Genomic DNA, 21,754 nt, shown 5'->3' on the forward strand with positions numbered 1-21,754 from the left:
AATGATGAAGCCCTAAAGTAAGACATGATGGTAGCTGTTCCTGGGTCAGCATTTGTGAGGTTCTCTCTGAATCAGCCGCTCTGTTTAGTCAGCCATACTGCATAGAGACAAAGCAGTATGTTCAAGAAATCACTGAGTATTTGTTTGAATAAAAGCTGGCAACTGGGGCTTCCCTGGTGGCGCAGTGGTTGAGAGTCTGCCTGCCGATGCAGGGGACGCGGGTTCGTGCCCCTGTCCGGGAAGATCCCACATGCCGCGGAGCGGCTGGGCCCGTGAGCCATGGCCGCTGAGCCTGCGTGTCCGGAGCCTGTGCTCCACAACGGGAGAGGCCACAGCAGTGAGAGGCCCGTGTACCGCAAAAAAAAAAAAAAAGCTGGCAACTGATTGTGTGTGTGTGTGTGTGTGGTGTGTGTGTGTGTGTGTGAGATTTGGTGGGAGAACCCTATAATTAGGGTCATAATATCTAAGCTGACTCTCAGATTAATGAAGGCGGAGTACAGAAGAAGGGCTTTGGGGAAAAGGATAATTGTATGTTGAGTTTGATGCGCTTGTAGGATGTCTAGGTAGGGATGTCTGATAGACAGTATTGTGGGTCTAGACTTGAGAACGGGGCCTGAGTTCAGAGGTCTCAGTTTCTCTAAGGACAGTCTTTGGGAAGCCAAAGGTAAACATGGTTCAGCCTGGCCCAGATGGGAGCAAACCCAAAGGTTTCCCTTTGTCACATTGTGCCCAGTACTGTAGACTGAGCAGGCTGCCCAGAGCTGGCATCAGTGCATCTTAGCAACACTAATGTTCACTTCCAGGAGTCTTTGGGAGTTACTAATACGTTTTAGTGTTTGGAATCCCTAGTTCTCCTATTTCTTTGATTCTACTTTTTGCAGGCCATTTTGATTGATTCAGTCATCCTTTCAACAAGAATTTAGTGAGGGCCTGCTACATTCCAGGCGCTTGGGACATAACCATGCACAAGGTGGACACTCGTGGAGATTGTAGTCTAATCTTGGATATGAACATTTAGATGGTTCTCGAAGTAAGCTCACAAGTTAGCTTAGAGAAGGCATGGGTAGGGTGGGGCAGGGGACTGTGTGATGGCTCTGCTGCAAGAAGGAGCATTGCATGGTCAGAGACGCTGTGTGGCTGTACACACAACAGTGATGGGGGTGGCCCAAGTTGAGGCAGAAGAGTTTTTGGAGGCCATGTTCCTGAGAATAACGGGAAGCATTGAAGAGTTTTAAGTTAGAGCATAGTGGGGTCAGACTGAAAGATCACTCTGGATCTTCTTAATGGATCCCAAATGGATTTGCAGGGGTTAAGTGAAGGAGAGGAGAGACCAGTTAGGCTGGTGCCATAGCTCAGGTAAGAGATGTCGGGGGCTGAACCAGGAGGCAGGCATCCACAGGGAAGTTGATGGATTTGAGTCACACGGGATTTAGTGTAATGTCTTCAAGCGTCATCCATATTATAGCATGTATCAGAATTTCATCTTTAAGGCTGAATAATATCCCATTGTATGTATATGTCACATTTTGTTTATCCATTCATCTGTAGATGGATGGACATTTGGGTCATTTCCACTTTTTGGCTATTGTGAATAATGCTGCTATGAACATGGGTGTGCTGGGTATTAAAATTTTATGTTTATCTGTTGTTTTCAGTAGGTGATAGGAGCTATGTTTATTTCATTTCTGTCTAGCACTTAGTAATGCCTGCTACATTGTAGACCCTCATCATTGACCTGTGAGTGAAGGACAGTTGATTTACTTTATTTTTATTTAACCAATGCTTATAAATTCCCAGACACTCTAAGTGGCTTTAAAAAAATTAACTCATTTAATTTTACTGTGAGGTATAGGACTACCATTATGCCTGTTTTACAGCTGAGGAAACTGAGGCAGAATTAGTAAGTGGTAGAGCTGAGATTTGAACCCAAACAATCAGGTCTAGGCCTGGACTCTTAGCCACCCTGCTATGTTGCCTCCCTTGCCCAGCTAGCTGGGCTTGCATACATATTCAGGTGAGTGGAAACCATCCATGAGGATTGCTAGTCCGGAATCCAGAAGAGAGATGCTTCTCATAAACGCTCTCTTATGTCAGAATAGTGAAGGCTGTGTTTTGAGTGCCAAGGTGTTTGGCTAGAAGGAAGATCCGGAGATTTAGGAAAAAACAAAATCAAAAACAAAAACAAAAAAAACCCAAACATCCAACCAGCCAAACAAATCTAAGCCCACCATTCATGTGTTCGAGAACTATGGTAGAGATAGGTAAGCGGTCCTTCATGCGGTAGGGCGGTCAGGTGATGTTCAGAAGCACAGCTGGTAGGGGCATCCCTTCTCTCAAGTAGCGCTTTTTCAGTAATCTTTCAGGTAATATGTTGGCATTGTGGTTGTGAAGTCAATAATAAAAGTGCATTAGAAGAAGCAGGGTGGGAGCTCGTTCGAGAGCTAGGGAGGGTAGGTGAAGGCTGGCTCAGGTATTAGATGGCGCTCCCTCACTGGACAGTGCAGCCCCCTACCCAGTTTGCCCCCCTGCATGTCAGCACCTGGAGTCCCTCATCAGAGTGGAGGGTCAGTCCCTGTTCCTTAACGGGATACCTGTTGTAGCTCCAAGATGTTTTCTGTCTGCTCCAGAGCACAGATCCTCTTACCCTTTCCCCTCATCCACTCCCAGCCGAGGTGGGGAGGGCTCAGAAGGTGCTCAGGTCCAGCCAGAGAGAGTTGCCAGTGTCAGCAGGGCACAGCAGAATCAGGATTGCTGTGGCCCTACGTTGATCATCACCCTTTTGTATCCGGTCTACTGGCATTGCCAATCAGCCTGGTTACCTTTAACCATCTCCTGGCCATTGCAAATTTGCCACCGTTCTCTGGAGAATGTTCCGTTTCCTTTTCTTTGCTTATGCTGGTGTCAAGCTCTGCATCTACGTAAGTCTGACTGATGGCTGGTGATGTTTTCAGGTTCCTCGAGACAAGAGGCTGCTGTCTGTAAGCAAAGCAAGTGACAGCCAAGAAGACCAGGATAAAAGGTATGATAATATATACAGGAATATGCCTGACTCCCCAGATAACTCTTTTTCTATGTTTTTTGAAAACAATAGTATTAAACTATAACTTTTGTTCTTGAGAGGATATGGGAGTCAAGAAGCTTCATGTCTGCTACCTGTTTTTGGAGTCTGGAACAAAACTGGATCTCTCAGGCGGGAGAGAAAATTGTATTTTTTGGTTTTGCAATTCTGCAAAGGGCATTCAGTATCTTCCAAGGAGGCTGCAGATCCCAAGAGTTAGAGGTGATATACAGGCAAGATAGCCTACTGCTGGCGTGAACTTTTCTGTCCGTCCGATGGCTGTATGACTGCGATGAGGCCCTTGAGGGAGTGAGACTTTTGAAGATAGTCTTTGATAAGGAGGAGAGGAAGGAGCCAGGCTGATCTCAGTTCAGGGAGGAGGTGGTAGGGAGCCATGGGTGGCAGAGGACACTGTTGGGGTGCAGGGGCAGGAAAGATGTTAGGAGACCATAGGTCATACTCCTTTCCTTCAATCCTGAGTTAAGAACCAGTTGAAAAACAAACAGACAGATTGAAATTAAAAAGGAAAAAAAATCAATTTTACTTCTGATGAAGCTAATTAGAGAATGTGATTTTGAACCAGCAATTTGTAACATTTCAGTCCTGACTTAGATACGTCTATTCATCCAGTCCCAAGCAGGACTTCAGGCCTCCCTGAAGGGACAGGCCACTGATGGCATGGCCGCGGTGACTGGAGTGTCCCCTTTCTTTGGCCAAGATGATCCAGACATAAAGAGGGAACCACAAGGGTCTGAACCACCTTGCTCAGCTACTTCTCCCAAACTCACCAATCAAATACATCTCTTCCCCTGCGGAGGGACGGAGAAGCCACAGTGTTTTTCTGTTGGGGGGTTTTTCCACTTGGAAACATGAAGCCAGGAGAAATGAAGTCTCCTGCTAAAACACATGTCAGAATCTTTCCTGGCCTTGATAGGCACTGCTTGTGACATTGTGATCTTGTCATACGACTAGCGGTGGGGGCCACCCCGCCCATCAGTGGCCCTGTGCTGTGTATCACCTCTAAGGCACATCCCCAGCAGAAGATCAAGGCTGTCTGCATCTGATGTGTGGTTCCACAGGGATCTTCTGATGCTCTATGCTGCTTTGGGGCCCTGGGCACTAGTGAGTAGCAGTGATGACAGGGAGAAAGAGGCTGATGCTCTTCAGGTCCTATAACTTTTCCTCCATCCAGCCAGCATTTATTAGGCTAAGCAAGTGCTGTCTCCTAAGACCTATACCAGTCATCACAGAAAAGTTGGGGGAGGCGCGGGGGGTGGAGGTGGGGAGGGGAACGAATCTAAGATGTGTGCTCTGTATGTATCATAATAGACAAAAGAGCCCATGTTTTGGTAGAGTATCTTCTAGAACAACATTAAAGACTGATAGCCACTCATTGTATTTTAAAGGCCGATTTTTGTGATATCAATGGAGTGCCTTAAAAAAAAACTGGCGGTGAGGTATAGACAAACCACCTTGTATGGACTGATTATGACTTAGTAGACTTCCGGTTGAATGTAATTTGGAAGGATATCATTTGGTCTGCAATGTACTCATGAATTAAGGTGCCATGTGCTGACATGATATCATTACAAATGTTCGTATACAGAAGTCGCCACTTTGAAAAGTAATCTCAATGTCATGACCCCCAATTTTTTAAAAGTATATTTCAATGAACCCTTCTTAGCCTTGCATTTTTTTCTCACCTTATAATGTTTGGTTCAATTTTGAATTCTATTGCAGGTGAGTCAGTATATCTCACAATAATTCTTACTTTGTTCTGATCACCCATTTTTGGGATGACTTCCAGAGTTCTCTGGCATCAGCTTTTAAAGTGGGTGCTATTCTATAGAGGCACAGTTACACATTATAGGATGGTGCCGAGTCTGTTGTTCCCTTGTCTCATGGTAGTGCCGATTCAACCAGATTTGCACAACTCTATTAGTTTGCTTATTTATTTGTTGATAAGCACACCAAAAATATTTTGACGTGTGTTTCTTGTTTAGAATCCAAGAGTTTTGCATGAATTAAAGACTTAAGAAATTTGGACTGAAGTGGACTCTAACTGTAGAGGAGTTGATTAATTCTGAATATTTTGGCAAAGCCAGTAAGAGCGTGCTTGTGCAAAGCCCAGAAGTGCTGGAAGTGGATAATTGCTTTGGTAGCTAATGAACGTAGACCAACCGTCCTACACCCAACTTGCAGGACATTACCCACAAGTACTAGTAGTTACTCCTCCACAGAAGGGTCCCGGATAAAATGAGTTTGAGAAATCGTGGGTTACAGTTAAACAAGTGGGGGAACCCTTGGGGGCCTTTACTGTGTTCACGACTGTGACCCACCAGGGTGGTCTTGTTTAGGCAATTTTTTTTTTTTAGTACTGATTTTATCATGGTCTCCTTTCTTTGAGGAACATATATTAACATTCTATGCAATGTTCTCAACAATAAGGTTTAGGGAATACTGATATAAATGGGTGGCCTGGGTTTTGGCATCATCAGCTTACTGGATTCAGATTGAACAGAATTTCTAAATTTTCACTGTGTCTTAGATGCAGATTCATTGTATTGATACAGCCATGAAAGCAGGTTATTACTTAAAGCCAGAATGTTTATAGACTCACGATTTCATTCTTTAAAGGGTTTGTTTCTAGAATGATTTCTGCAGGTCTGTGACCGACTCAGAGAGGTCCAGGTATTTTTCTGTTGGCTTTGTTCATGTGGAGCCATTCTTTCCTCAAGCTTCACTTTGAAGTTTTATTTGAAAAATCAAAGCTAAAAATACCGAGTCCTGTTTGAGAGGCAAGCTCAGAGGCGAGTGGATTTCCTTAACAGAGAGGAGCTGCGAGAGCCCAATTCTTGGAAGAACCAATCTTATTCAAATATGTCTCTCGATGAGAGATGGCTGTAAGCCCCAGAAAGCACATGCTAGTTTTAAAAAGAACAGACATTGGAGACGGGGCTCCATGCAAAACGTGCATTTTCTCTCTGTGTCATTCAGAATAATCTATAAATAAGTAAGATCTTACTGACCACAAGGACTTTGCTAGTAAAATCATTTTGCTATCAACAACGCTCTTTTCGTAAGAAGTTTCTCTTTGCTTCTGCTCTCTCCCAGAACTCTATAGTATAGATGAAAGTATTTCATCTTATACTGGCAAGAATTAATCTTCTGAATCCTTTCCTTTCTCTTTGTAGCACGGGAGGTCTGAGATCTGAGAGATCTTGTCTTACGTAAGCCCAGTTACACCACTTCCTTAAGCCCTGAAAGTAATTCAGTGCTAAGGACATCAACGAGCTGATGGTACTTCTCAATTTAGTGAAAATATTCTAATGATAAATTCTCATTATATTATTATTATTATTATTATTATTATTTTTTGCGGTATGCGGGCCTCTCACTGTTGTGGCCTCTCCCGTTGTGGAGCACAGGCTCCGGACGCGCAGGCTCAGCGGCCATGGCTCACGGGCCCAGCCGCTCTGTGGCATGTGGGATCCTCCCGGACCGGGGCACGAACCTGTGTCCCCTGCATCGGCAGGCGGACTCTCAACCACTGCACCACCAGGGAAGCCCTCTCATTATATTATTTTTCCTGCAAGGAGTTTAGCCTGCAGAAGAGTGAAAAATATTCTTTCCACTCTCTTCCTTTAACTTATTGTCCTGCTCCCACCTTTTTTCAAAAAAGCTACTTAAAATGTTTTCTTCTGAAAGCTTTCAAACATACCCATAAATAAAGACGATGATATAATGAACCCCCAGATACCCATCCCATCCTCTGGGTTCAGCACTGATAACTTTGTGTTACACCTACTTAAACTTGACCTTTTCTTTCTTTCTTTTAAATTTTTATTGCAATAGTATTCAAAATAAGTTCCTGGGTTACTTTATGTCATTTCATCTCTAACAACTTATGATTTGTATCTCTAAATAAAGACATATTATTACCTAATCTCAAAATCATTATCACCTCTAGGTGAGTTAACAGTACTTCCTTCACATCAGCTACCTCTCAGTTCATATTCAGTTGTCTCAAAAATCCCACTGCCTCCTAAGTGCCTTTTTGGTTTTTTAGATCAGGATCCAGACAAGATCTGCTAATCCTATTTGATTATGTCTTTTAAGTTTCTTAACCTAGAACAAGTCTCCCACTTTTCTTTCTTTTTGCATGCCTCTGACTTATTGAAGAAACCAGGTCAGTAAGATGTGTGACATTCTGGTTTGTATGATTGTTTCTTTTCCATGTTGTTTAAATTATCCTTCCAGCTCCCATATATCCTAAGAACTGGAAGCTGGATGTAAAGGCTTGCTTGATTTAGAGTCAGCTGTTTCGGGGCGGGGGGGTGGTGGGCAATAGCACTTTCTAGGTGGGGCTCATTGCATGATACCAGGAGGCACATATGTCTAGTTGTCCTCCTTCTAGTGATACAAAGATTCATTGCATTCCATTGTAAAGTTTGCCATCAGCTTTCCCCCTAATGCATTAGCATCCACTGATTCTTGCTTACATCAGTTATTCGGAGTTGCAGAAGGGTGATGTTTCTAATTCTGTTCTGTTGCGGGGTGTGGGTTTAAACACACAGAAACTGTCTTGGCACCAGTGGAGCCCAGAGTAGTTTGAGTGGAGGAGAAAACCGAGTGCAGGTCCTAAAGACTGTTCCAGTGAACCTTTCCCTAAATCAAGACCACCTGGAGAATTCAAAACGGGAACAGTATAGCACGAACGTCTCTGAGAGCCCAGCCGTCATCCCCATGGCGGGAATCACAGTGGTGAAGGCCGAAGATTTCACGCCGGTTTTCACGGCCCCACCTGTGCACTATCCCCGGGGAGATGGTGAAGAGCAACGCGTGGTTATCTTTGAACAGACTCAGTATGGTGTGCCGTCCGTGGCCGGCCACAGCACCTACCTCAAGGATGATCAGCGCAGCACCCCGGACAGTACTTACAGCGAGAGCTTCAAAGACGGAAACACAGAGGTGAGTCCCTGGCTCTTACATCAGCAGCTGGAACTGAAACCCAAAACCACCTAACTTGTTTTCTCTGTTGGCTTTTTAAGTGGGATGAGTGAATTCAACTGTGAGTTTAAGATTTTGTTTTGTTTTTTTTTAAACATGCCTGCATCTTTCCTCATAAACGGGTTTTATTAGACCATTGGCCTAGGTGTGTGGAGGAATATTTCCGTTTTCCTGCCTCTTAGATGACAGATTCCTTGACTGGTTTTAGTTTTAGTCTTAAAATTAACTGTTTTTGAAGAACAAAGGGCTGTTTGCGTGGAAATTTCCTACTTTGTAAAGTGTTCACTCTGACCTCTTCTAGTTTGTAACTTTCCAAATGGCAGCCAAAGATGTTGCCTACCCATCACTTTTTAAAACAATATAACTCTTTAAAGACCTTGTCCGATTGAATACTCAAGAAAGAATTGGTATTATCAATAACCAAGTGTGTACGTGTATGTGTACTTTGTACCTTACAAATAGATTCTATGTATTCTTCTCGTGTGCCCAAAGAACTTACAGAAGCAATGATCTTTGCTTGCTTGTTTGTTTTAAATTCACACGTTTGAAAATTTTGCTAATTGTTTACAATGATGTAACCAACATCAGAATCGGTGGAAAGTTTCCTCATCCTAAAAGTTTGAATTTGAAGCCCTCCCGTCTCCTCTTGCTCATGGCAGACACTAATCTGCCTTCTGTCACTATACTTCTGCTTTTTCTAAAATTTCATATAAATGGAGTGGTAGAGTATAGAGTCTTATATGTTGTCTTCTTTCATTTAGCAGAATCTTTTTGAGATTCATCTATGTTATCGCTTGTGTTAATAATTTGTTTCTAAAATTGCTGAGTAGTATTCCATGGTAAGCATGTATCACAATTTATTCACCAGTTGGTGGACTTTTGGTTGTTTCTAGGTTTTGGCTATTATGAATAATGCTGCTGTGGACAGATGCTTTCATTTGTCTTGTGTAAATACCTAGGACTGCACTTGCTGGGTCATGTGGTAAATGTATGTGAAACACTGCTGACAGTGTTTCAAGGTGGCTGGAACGTTTTCATTCTCACCAGCAATACATGAGGGTTCCCCTTTTCCATATCCTTGCCCAAACTTGATATTGTCTGTCTTTTTAACTGTTGTCGTTTTAGTGCATATGTGATTGTGTCTCATTGTGGTTTAAAATTACATTTCTCTGGTGTCTAGTGATGTTGAATATTATTTCGTGTGTTTATTTGACCATTCCTATAACTTCTTTTGTGAAATGTCTGTTCAAATAATATGCCCAATTTTTAAATTGGGTTATTTGTCTTCCTTTTATTAAGTTGTAAGAGATCCTTAAATAGTGTAGCCCTTTATCAGTTATACGTTTTGCAGTTTGATAGCCACTTTATTTTCTTAACTATGTTTTTCAAACAGCAACAATATATAATCTTGATGAAGTCCAGTTAATCAATATTTTCCTCTTAGAGTTTATGCTTTTGATGTGCAGTTTAAGAAGTCTTGGCCTAACCTAATGTCACAAAGATTTTTCTTGTTTTTTTTCTAGACATTTAATAGTTTTACATCTTACGTGTAGGTTTATGATCCACTTTGAGATAATTTTTATATCTGGTGTTAGAGAAGGGTTGAGTCCCATTTCTTTCCCGCATTGATATCCAGTGTTCCAGCATCATTTGTTGAAAAGACAATATTCTTTCCATTTAATTGCCTTGGGATCTTTGTAGAACAACAATTGCTGATATAATTGTGGATCACCTCTCCAATTTTTGACCCAGAATATGTAATGCTTTTCTTCTTGTCTTTAGTTCAGGTCAGCTGCTTCAACATTTAGGAGCAGTGCCTTTACATTTGAGTCGATGGTCACTGACATCTCATTTTGCACTCCACCTGGGTCAATAAAAGACAATGGCAGAAGGAGAAAACTTGTGGTTTCTTATTTCTTAAAGAGGAGTGACTGTGGTGGCAGTATACCAAATACTTGCAGCCCGATACCCATTTAGTTGCCAATGGGACAAAATTCAGCCACCTGAGGCTGAAATTGTAACCCTAAATAATCATATTTTAAAATAATAAGCATTTGATGAGCACTTACTTTGTGCTGGGCATCATTCTAAGTGATATATACTCATCTAATCCTCACAAAAGCCCTATGAGGTACTATTATTGTCATCTGTGTTTTCCAAATGAGGATACTAAGGCACAGAAAGCATAAGGACACCCATGGTCGCACCGTAGTAAGTGGCAGAGATGGGACTTGCCACAAGCTGTCGGGCTCCAGGGCCAGTGTCCTTAGCCGTTACCTCTACACTCAGAGACACTGTGGGACCTTCCAGTTCTTAGGAGCTCCATAACTGAACATAGTACCTTGCTTAAATGTGTTTGTTTTCTTAATGAGGATTCTTTGTCTACGTCATTAGCTATTTCTCATCTTTCATATGAGAATAAGAGGAACAAAAGGAACCAGCTCTCTGCAGCGTTGGGAGGGCCTCACAGTAGACAAGTCACACTAGCAGCCCTTCTTTTCCTGGCCTGTCATTCCTGAGTGCCTGCTGCATTCTATGAAATTGGGGAATGAGCAGAGTGAGACACAATAAATTCCCTGCCCTTACCAGGCTTCCGTATTTCTTGGGTTCTGGTAGCTTTATATCAAACCTTCAGTGTCCTTGTAATAAAAATATTATCTTAAAGTTTGCTCCTTTAGCGTCCTGTGTGGTGTGGCTTAAAAGAGTCAACAACCTCCTGCTGCTGCTTCTTTTTTTTTTTCAAACTGAGCAAGGGATCTCGTAGGGTTTTTGGTATTGTTGAATATTTGATTTGCCCTCAAGCAGTCAGGGGTGCTTCTGTAGAGAAAAGCAAGTCATTCCACGTAGGAATGTGAGGTGCATACTTTTTCACTAAAGGGTTGCTACTAATGTTTTTCTCACACAGTACAGAAATATTACATTAGTCACAGAAGAGTCCGTGGATGTGGTCCAATGTCAGCGGAACCATCATGCTACTTGGAGGATGTGTTATGAGTTGTGTTTGTGTTGTAGGTAAAGAGGCTTATGAAAGGACGCAATTGTATTTGGGGTTTTATTTTGAAGTGGATGAGAAAGCAACTTACCAGAAACTAAATGTGAAAATTATTTCCACCGAGTATGGTTTAGCTGCTCTCCTAGTCTTGGAAATCAGTGTTTACATTGCATATTATAATTCAATCTGATGTAAATTAAATGGAATGATTTATCATGATCTTTAGCCATGGCACTGTCAACTGGTTATAAGATCAGGTGAGCTCAGAGTGATTTCACCAAGTAAATTTCACTAAGGAAAAGTTGTCTAAAACCTAGCACTTACTTTAGGCAAACTACTAAAATGGCTACTACTTGTTGAATTAGCAAGTTTCATTTGCTATTAGAGATGGCTGCTTCTCTCTCTCTCTCTCTCTCTCTCTCTCTCTCTGTGTGTGTGTGTGTGTGTGTGTGTGTGTGTGTGTATAGTGATACCAGGGAAGGGAGCAGTTTGGTTCAACTGAAGCTAGTAGCATTAAAAAGTTCTTTAATGAATTTATTTTAGCTAATTGGATTTATATTTTATTTTGTGTCCTCTTTGTAGTAACATTTGGTAAATATTTGTTTATACTGGGTGTCAGGCATTGTGCTAGATGTGGGAGTAGAGGGCAGGAGGTGTGCCTTGGTTTCTGCGCTCTAGAAGGTTACTATCTATATAGCTGCTATTTATTGAGTACTACTGTGTGCCAGGCACTGTGGCTTACACACTTTATTTCTAATATCTACTATACCACAATTCTGCAAGGAAGGTATTACTCTTCGTACTTTACAGATGAAAAAACAGAGATTCAGAGAGGTTATGAACGTGCCAAAGGTCACACAGCTAATAAGCAGCGTATAGTTGATAAATATAAAACAGGGTAGTATTAACACCTAGAATGCTTTTAGGAAACATGTAAACCTTGAGAGATGCAAGAAAGAGTTTTTATAGAAAAATCATATGTATTGTCATCATAAGAATCAAAGTAGAAGAAAGAATTTGCTATTCTGTACTACAATTTTGTATGTCAGCCAACATAAGTCTAACTGTATGAATGAAGGAACACCAGATCTCAGTGATTTGATACACTAAATGTTTATTTCTTGCTAATAATAATCTTGATAGATGTCTGCAGACCCGTCTTTTGATCAGGAATCCAGGTTCCCTCCATCTTGTGACATTACCATCACTATATGTGGCTTCAGGGTCATCCCAGCTGGGGAAGAGAGACCATGGAGATGGCACACTGAGTTGTAAATACTGTGACCTGGAAGTATCGCTATTACCCCTGTTCACACTTCATTGGCTAGAACCAGTCACATGGTCTTAACTAACTGCAAGAGGTTAAGAGAAGTCTGGTTTTCCCATGTGCTCAGGAATGAGAATGATTTATGTGTGAGCACCAGATAGCTCTACCATGTATTTCATTATTTAGTCCCTGGTATGTTATTTGTCAAATTAACATAGTTTGCAGAGAATCCTGAAATAAAATCAAAGAATTGTTATTTGTTATACCCAACAGACGTATGATGGTTATGTCCCTTGATGTTATATTCATCTGTAGGCTGATACTGGAAGTTACCCTGGATCTAAACCCTGTCCAACATGACTAATTTTTAACTGATAGTTCATTTCCCACCACAAACTTAAAGAATAAAATCTTAAAGATGTTGATTCAAGTACTGAAATGGAACATGGCTTCACTTTTTGATCAGTGCAACCAATTTTGCTGTTTTTATTTTAAATACATGATATAGTGCATATGGTACCACTAAAACTTCTATTATTTTATTAGTTTGTTTTTGCACCAAGCAAAATTTTGGAAAATCCTTAGCATACACATTTTATACTTGGGAAGGATTTAGGTTTCTCTATACATAGTCAAATTTTGTGAGATTGGATGGCCTATTATTAGGTTCCTAGGGACCATCTACCCAGCTCTTGAATAGAACGGCTCTGGAAATCCCCGTTCTGTTAAAGCTGTTACTTTGCAGCACCATTTGATGCTTTGATCACTGTCTCTTGAAAATGCTCTTAACTTTATGTCCGCAGCTTCAGTTATCATCTATGTCCTGAATACTTTTCACATTATTTTTCTCCAGCCCAGCTCTCTCTGAGCTCCAGACCTTTATGTGCAACTGCCTGTTTGACTCTCCACCAGCTCAAAATCTGACTTACATCTTCCCTCACGTTCTCTGCTCTAGTGGAGTGGCACCACCGTCCTTCTGGTTTCTCAAGCAACGAGGATTTTTTTCTTGATGCTTTGCTCTACGATAATCCCCATCTAAGTCATTATCAGTTCTATCAACTTCACTTTCTTAAATCTCTCTGAAATCATTTATCTCCATTCTACTTCCACCATACTGACCCAAGCTGTCATTATCTCTGGCCTGTAATACTGTCCACTTTTGTGCACTGTACCTGGGATGGTCTTTTCAGAATGCTAATCTGATCATGACACCCTCTCACTGAAATCCCATTGTTTTCAGGATTAAGATCTAAATCTTTAACGGGTTTACAAGGCCTTGCACGTTCTGTTTCTCCTCCGCCTTTCCCACCTCATCTTGCACATCTTTCCCCCTGGTGCTCTCTGCTCTGAGCGTCATTCAGTTCTGTGAACCTGATATGCTCCCTCCTGCCTCAGGACCCATGTGCCTGCTACTCCATGTTTTAGGACTGTGCTGTGCAATACTGCAGTCACTAGCCACCTGTGGCTATTAAAATTGAATAAAATTAAAAATTCAATTCCTCAGTCCCACTATCTCCATTTTAAGTGCTCAGAAGGTGCATGTGGCTAGTGGCTACCATATTAGTGAAGATATAGAACACTTCCATCTTTGCATAAAGTTCTATTGGACAATGCTATTCTAGAATATTCTTTACTACCTTCCACACCCTTCCTCCTGTGTGACTACCTCAAGGGAGCCTTCCCTGTCCTCCCCATTCAGTTCCTAGTAAAGTCAGTTTTCTTTGTATCTAAGTCCACCAGCCAAAGACTACCGTGAACACATCTGTAGTCAAAGTTACATTTATTTAGCTTGCTTCTGCAAGGGGCCCTTAGGGACAACTCAGCAAGAGAGAGTTGGGAGGAGCTCTTGGTAGTGTTTGGGCTTGTTCTGGATGAGTCTAAGAAGGGATCATGGAAGTGACAACCAGCTCTGGATTTCATATGTCAAGACGTTGGGGCAATCTAGAAACTGGGTACCTCGGTCGTCATTGTTCAGGAGATGGGATGAACAAAGCAGGGCTGAGGCTATCTTTGCCAAGAAGGCATCAGTCTCGCAGAAGAGGGGGATGTTACTCACTTTTGTACCTGTGTTATTGTCTTCTGGGGTTCTGTTGGGAGCATTGCTTATCTTCTGTTGGCCTTGTCCGTGTGCTGTTGGAAGCAGTACATTCTGTTAGGAGCATCAAAGCTGATTGTCAGTGGGACTGATTTTTACTTTCTCGGTGGTGATGTGCTCTCCTAGAACTCTGTTGTTCTTCTTAGAGTGCTTGCACACAGTTTGTAAATTTTTAAATTAATGATTATTTGACTAATATTTTTCATCTACTAGGTCGGAAGCTTCATGATAGCAGGGACTGCTTCTCTTTTTGTTCACTGTGGTATCCGTAGCACCTAGCGTGGTGTCTGATGCAAAGTAGATGCTCAGCAAATATTTATTGAGAGAGTGGATGAATGAATAAATGAATCATAAGACCTAAAAAATTGGTGGCTGATCAAAGACATGGAATTATTTTGCTATATCTGATTTTACCACTGTTAAGAATCATTGTCTTTTCGTAGTAGATTCTTAGTAGATGTCTCTTTCCTCCCACCCAAGGAAAAAACTAGAATTCTAATATTCAAAATTTAAATATAACATTCTAATATTCCTTGATGTCTAAAGTCCTTTAAGGATAATCTAGAAAATATATGTTACCATACTTCCTTTACTACCATTTTTCTCAGGCCAAATGATTAAGAAATGTATAGATGCACTGCATCAAATCACAGCAAGGTATGGTGATGTTGACTGTCTGCCTGCCTTTTGGCATCCTACAAATTATATTAAAATGTTTCCAAACAGTTGTGGAAACTTGGTAATTGTAGTCAGAATGGCCTGAGTGTTTTGGTTCTAATTCTTTCTTTTTTTGACCAAAATTTTTTATTTGACTAAATTCTATTTCATGCGTAAGCATGACAGTCTCTCCTGTTTATTAGACTTTGGCAACAAAAAGAAAACCAAGCAGCCTTGTACAGCAACAGTGAAAATGCCAAGGGTGAGGGTAGCCTACAGTTTTACTGTAGGATAAATATATATATATATTTTTTAAAGGCCTGTTTCCCTTTGGCCATATCAATAATCATTTAGGGCCATCATAAAGGATTGTGATGTTTTCCAGGTAGAGTATACATTTAATTTTTTTAAATTATAAAGATAATGTAACCGAATTAAGGATAAATGTTTAAACTCGGAAAAAGTAATATCCATGTCAGTAATATGTCAACTATTTTAATTTTTTCATAGTTCTTGTTTACATGCTCATATTATTGGATTAAGAGTTTTTATTTGTTAGCCCATAGTTGACAGTCTCTTTGAGTCTGAATGGTTGTAGTATATCACATCTTCTTACATCCCCTGGGACATTAGAACCCTAGAATGTATCAGTCCAATATGTTTTAGTAAGCAAGTCTATCCTCAGGCTGCACGGTGCCATGGCATGGGCAATGAACTCATTCAGGGCCTTGCTTATGAATACTGGTTCACCATGTATTGTTACGGGTTACCACATATTCCTTCAAAGAAGACCTTTGAAATGCATCTTCTCTGTCTTGGAGTCATTTCCTTAAATGCTCTTTTCATCATGCTACCTTCCTACTCCAAAATTTCCTAATTCTTAAATATATTAAGGATCAAAGCAAAGTTCACAACAGCCATAAAATCTTTCCAGAATTTTGCTGATCTTCCTTTCCTGGTAATGTTCATTCCGTACTTTTCCAGTCAGGACACCTGAATAAATGAATGGATGAATGCTTTAACATAGACCTTCATATGTAGTCATTTGCTGTATTTCAGTTTCTTTTGTTGTCATTTGTCGTATGAATTTACTCACCTCCTCAACCAATTTTTATATATTTGAGGCAAAGAAAGTGCCTTATATATTTTCTCTATGTCTCTTGGCACCAGTCAGATGCTGAAGCCCCAGAATATTTCCATTTAATGCCTTGTTGATGGGTTGACTGATTGCAAAAGAAACACAAATCTGTATCTTTGAGTCTCTGTCATGATTAATAAACTAGTTAACAAATACTTGTCAGATGCTCCTGGGCTGCGTTTGGGTAAACTTTGAAGGGCAAACTGTCTTCTCGGATCCACGGAGTTTATAAGACTGTATATAAAGAAAGATCCTATGGATGTACATATAAAGTGTGAGGTGAGGGCACACTGCATTCAAGTGATGGTGGTTAGAGATTGTGAAGGAAATTTGGAAAGTAGCTGTGAGTGAACCTTTCCTGAGAAGGAAATCTTTGCATTACTTGTCAAAGAATGGAAGTTTATGGCAGAGAAATGAAAGACAAGACGGTTGTTTCTTAGAAAGAGACACTAGAAAAAAGGCCACAGCGGAAGGTCCAGATCTGTGTGGTCCACCAAGTGCTTTTTCATCAATATTCTATTATATTTACTTTAGGATCAAGAGTTAGGGCTTTTGGTGCATCTACTTTTAAGAGGGTTCTAAAATGTAGCAAAGTGCATCCTACTTGCACTAAATATACAACAGCTGAATGTCTGTGGACCCAAGCCTTTTCACATGTAATACTAAGACTTAGAATTTCCCTCCGCAAAATTACTTTTAACACTCTTGTGATAATGAAGATCTTAGAGAAGGGCATTGAGTACGATCAAGTGATTACTATAGAACAGAATTTTTGTTGTTGTTGTTGTTGGAAGAAGAAAATGTCAGTGTGAACTTCAGTTTCACAATTTTGCCTGAGTATGGAACAGAATTTAATACACATAGATAGAGCTCACCACGTTCCAGGAACTGTTTGTAGTACTTTATCTCTGCTAATACATTTAATTCTTCTCATCACTATAAGTAGGCATTTTACAGCTGAAGAGAATACGGCACTTGCCTCAGTCTACATAGGCAGCAGGTAAAAGAGCTAGAACTTGACCCTAGAACTTGACTCTAGAAAGTCTTGCTCCAAAAACTATGCCCCAGAGCTCTAAATACTGCTTTATGATACGCTATGTGGCTTCTCTGTAATGAGTATTCCGTTAACTCAGAATTTGTGGCTTTTGGAATAAGTGTTGGAGATAAGAAAATGGAAGAGATGTTTACATGTTTGAGGAAACAGTTTCCAGTACCTGGAGACAATTTAGGAACACCTGTGGACATGCCAATGTGGACATGTGAATAAAAGCACAAATGCATTTTCTGTTGAAGGTAATTCTCAGTGTGCAGGTGGTATGCAGGTTCTATACACAAATGGTAACTATTTTCACTGTAGTTGAAAGCATAATACCAAAAAAATGTGTAATTTTCTTTTCTAAAATGAGGATAAAACAGTTTGGATACATTTGTCACTTTTTTTTTCCTGCATAATGACTCACTATTTGTTTTAATTTTGATGACTTTTAAATTTTGCAGAAATTCCGGAGTGCTTCAGTTGGGGCTGAGGAGTACATGTACGACCAGACATCAAGGTAGGTTACAGGAGCTGCCCCTAGAAACTGATGAACTGATAACTGTTTAAATGTATCGTCAAGTTATACTTTTACACCTTTAAAAGAAAATTCTTTTCTCTCCACAATGACTTCTAAATTACTGTTTCCAGTCTTGATCAATTTTCTGAGACCTACCTGTACCCTTCCTTTGTCCTTTTGCTGCTAGACATCCCTTCTTAGGTGTTCCTCTAAACCTCAGGCACTTGGGCCTCCAGCACAGCATGTACGTGTCTTTTCCTCTTCTTTCCTTCCTTCTTCACTTCCTTCACATCTGTTCTTCCACTTTTATTTCTTGTTGTGCCTAATGTTGCCATCCTCCCAGCCACACACTCCAGAGGTGCAAGGTGCTTGCCTTCCTGCTGCACGTTCATGGCATTTGCCAAGTGCTGGATGTCCTATTCCCCCTGTCCTGTCTTTTCCAATTTACTCTTGTGTGTATGCTTCTGAGCTGTTGCAACATAACAGGTTGCCCTGCCAGCACTTTCTTTTCCCTTCCATTCCACTTTGGACATTTCTTCCTACTAGCTGTCACAGACTTTGGTGCCTTCCATCTTCCAGCAATGCGATAGGGATTGAGGATAAGTTATAACCTGTCCTTAAAAGAGGCCCATAGACTTTTGCAGGAGACCTGTGTGATGTCATACAAATTGCAATACATTTGCAAAATGATGAGTCCTGCTCATCTGCAGAGATACATGAATAGACAGCTGAGATGACCTGCAGGCCTGGTGTGTGTGGGGTGTGAGTGGGATGGGACCAGAGGAAAGTTTTACAAGAAGCAGCATTTGAACTGGATCTTGATGGATTATCAGGAGTTTTCCAGGGAGAGAAGGAGGATTAAGAACATTCTAGGTAGAGGGGCCACATGTTCAAAGTCCCTGTTCGTGATCATGCCTGTAGACAGGAGAGAATGGCAAGGATGAATTAATCCATCCCATTTACAAAACTTATCAGTGACTTCACCATTTCAGACAGAATAAGACACCAATTCCTTATGAAGGTAGTTGGGGCCCTCTATGTGCTGGTCCCTTTTTACTGTAGACCTTGTCCCCCACTGTATTTCTTGGCCCTTTACTTTTACATGTATGGCCCTCTTCTCCTCTCTCTGTTTCTGCTTGAAGCCCTCCTGCCCCTTCAGGGTCTTGCTCCAGCCTCAGGCTCCCCAGTCACCCTCTCCAGATTCTCCCAGCCAGAATTTGGGTGTGCAGTGGTGGTGAAGGGTAGGTGAGAGGCAGAGAAGATGAAGTTCCAAATCACCTTCTGAAACGTGGAAATACATGTATAATTTGCATGCTGTCAATCCAGATAACGATGCAGCCAGCTATCAGGCCAGTGAAAAGAGCAACGACCTACCAGTCATGTGACCTGGTGTCTCTTTCTGCTGCTGTCATTGTCTCCAGGGGTGAGCAAGTTTCTCAGTCTCTCCTCAGCTGTGAGATGAGGAAAGTGGTTCTCATCTTGTGTTGTGGATGAGCTTGGGGGACGTGAATCCCTTGAAATTATATTAAAAACCATTAGTGTTCATATGTGCTTTTATCTGGGAAGAGGGTTCACAGCTTTCTTCATGTTTTTCAAGCAGTCTGTGCCCTAGACAAGTTGCACGCTCCTGGTCTAGGTGATTCCTAATATCCTGTCCAGGTCTCAAACTTTATGATTCAGTGGGTTATCTTGAAATTGCTTTTTCTAGGCAAAATGACAGTGGAATTGGTTCTGTCTTGAATGATTTATTTCCCACCTTATTCTAAGACACATATTCTGGAATTTGCTTTGTTTATCAGCTTAAGCCTAAGATTTTTATCATGGAAGAGGAATATTATTTTGCCCTTCAAATTTCTTTCTCAATATAAAAGTTAAAAAAAAATCAAACATTGCAGAAATAGTCAACATAGAAAGCAAGAGTCCCCCATAATCTTGTAAGTAGATCATTTGAAGAGGCAAACTTCAGTCATTTTTGCACACAGCCTTTCACAGACTGAAATTAAAGAGCTAAAAAAATAGATAGACCCAGTGAAGAGCCTCTGATGATTCTCAGGAAACACACAAAGCACTTGTAATTGGATCATCACTGTGTGCCGTCCTGCAGTGTGACAGAAATAAATATTCTGAATGAGCATCTTAAATAAAAAGATTTGACTCATATCCGTTGCTCGTTGTAAACAACGGGCATATTCTTCAAAGTTGGGAAAATCAGTGTTTTTATTTTATAAGTTAACTTATATTTGTAAAATATTAGGGAAATTATTAAGAGCAGGGATCTGCAAACTTGTTTTCTGTAATGGGCTAGATACTAAGTATTTTAGGTTTGGCATACTACACAGTCTCTGTCACAGCTACTCAGCCCTGCTGTGGCAACACAAACAAACAAGTGTAGCTGTGTTCTAGTAAAACTTTATTTACAAAAAACAGGCAGCTAGCTGGCTTTGGCCGACAGACCATTGTTTGCAGGCTCCTGATTTAGAGCAGTAACCCTGTCGTGAGTTCTTTTGCAGGCTTAAAAAACAAAACCCCCAAATCAAAAAATACTCCCTGTTATGGAGCTAGATTCCATATAGATTTCAATAATGAATGAGTTCTAGATTTTTACATTTTGAACTATTTTAAAGTGGGATGTAGCTATTTGCAACACCTTGGCTAGACAAAAGAAAGTTGGTATACGGATGAATTGAACAAAAGCATTCACATATTTGGCTTGTTGCTAGGATGAAAGTGGCAAATTTTAGCGATTCTTAAGTTCAGGCATTACCAAGGACCAACTAAAACCTAACAGAGGCTCCCCCAGCTCCGCCTGGCACAAGTAGGCGGGCACATTGTGGACTTTCTCCCCTTCTAAACCATCTGGTTTATGGGCCACTATTAGAAATGTTGTGTGCAGTGTACTAACAGTGACCTTTGGTATGGTCTCATCTCTTTTGCCATGTGCTGTGTTTTGTCTGTGAAATGGAGTAAACGTTGGTTAATATTCATACAAAATGCTATTGATGTGAAATTGATCCAGAAGCCAGAAATGTCCAAGTGAATGAATCTGACCGCTATTTGTCTTCTGTTCACAGTGGCACATTTCAGTACACCCTGGAAGCCACCAAATCTCTCCGTCAGAAGCAGGGGGAGGGCCCCATGACCTACCTCAACAAGGGACAGTTCTATGCCATCACGCTCAGCGAGACGGGGGACAACAAGTGCTTCCGACACCCCATCAGCAAAGTCAGGGTAAGGGCCTCATTTCTCCAGTAAAGCACAGAGGGATCAGGTGAAAGCAGTGACTACCTGCCAGCCTTGTGGAAGGGCATGGAAAAAATCCCAAAATAAATAATTCTAGAACAAATGTCAGAGAGTTGGGGCAAGAGAACTTACTGGCTTGCAGTTTATCATTTTAATCAGTAACTAATAAACCCCAGGGAAGGGACGTGGTTGGAACATGCTTTCTGACTGTATCCAAGGAATTTCCCCAGCTTCATTCATTGCCTACGTGCTACCTAGTTGTTGTCGTCGTTGTTTTCAATCAAATGATGTGCAGTTTTCAAGTAAGCAGCTGTAAGTCAGAGCGTATGTGTGGGCAGGAAAGAGCTGGGCTTTCTTCTGGAAAGGAGGGTGCAATTCATTCCGCGTCCCTGGGCCCTCCGCAGCTTTGCTAAAAGACTTCTGCAGCCTGGCACTTACTCAGGAGTCAAGAGGTGGGCATGATATGATCCCTACCAGGAGTGACTTGGAGGAATTTTCACATTCACGAGTTATTAGTTCTATTTGTGGGACATGAAACTGCCTTGGAAGCCTGCCAGCTTCTGGCATTCTCGCTACTGCCAAGAAGGGAGGGAACTGGTAATCCCTGTCGACTGAAAAGGAGAATTATAGCAGAGCTCTCAAAAGAGGCTGAAGGAGTTTCCTGCCCTGTTGTAAAATGATTTATGCTGCCGTGTGCGTGGTGTGCACTCCTAAGCTCTTTCTTCTGCGTACTGAGAAAGGAGC

The 21,754-nt window shown here is 41.2% G+C and overlaps 1 protein-coding gene across 1 annotated transcript in view; it reads left to right on the top strand.

The window, feature by feature from the left end:
• The window catches only part of GRHL2 (grainyhead like transcription factor 2), a 154,727-nt gene that overhangs the window by 43,736 nt on the left and 89,237 nt on the right, over positions 1–21,754 (top strand). The window contains exons 3-6 of the mRNA XM_059995003.1: positions 2,952–3,019; positions 7,636–8,029; positions 17,715–17,770; positions 20,842–20,998. Coding sequence (XP_059850986.1) covers positions 2,952–3,019; positions 7,636–8,029; positions 17,715–17,770; positions 20,842–20,998 — 675 coding nt within the window. The remainder of the gene's footprint in view (positions 1–2,951; positions 3,020–7,635; positions 8,030–17,714; positions 17,771–20,841; positions 20,999–21,754) is intronic.

This window comes from Delphinus delphis, chromosome 17 (assembly GCF_949987515.2).
Source record: "Delphinus delphis chromosome 17, mDelDel1.2, whole genome shotgun sequence".
Taxonomy (NCBI): Eukaryota; Metazoa; Chordata; class Mammalia; order Artiodactyla; family Delphinidae; genus Delphinus; species Delphinus delphis.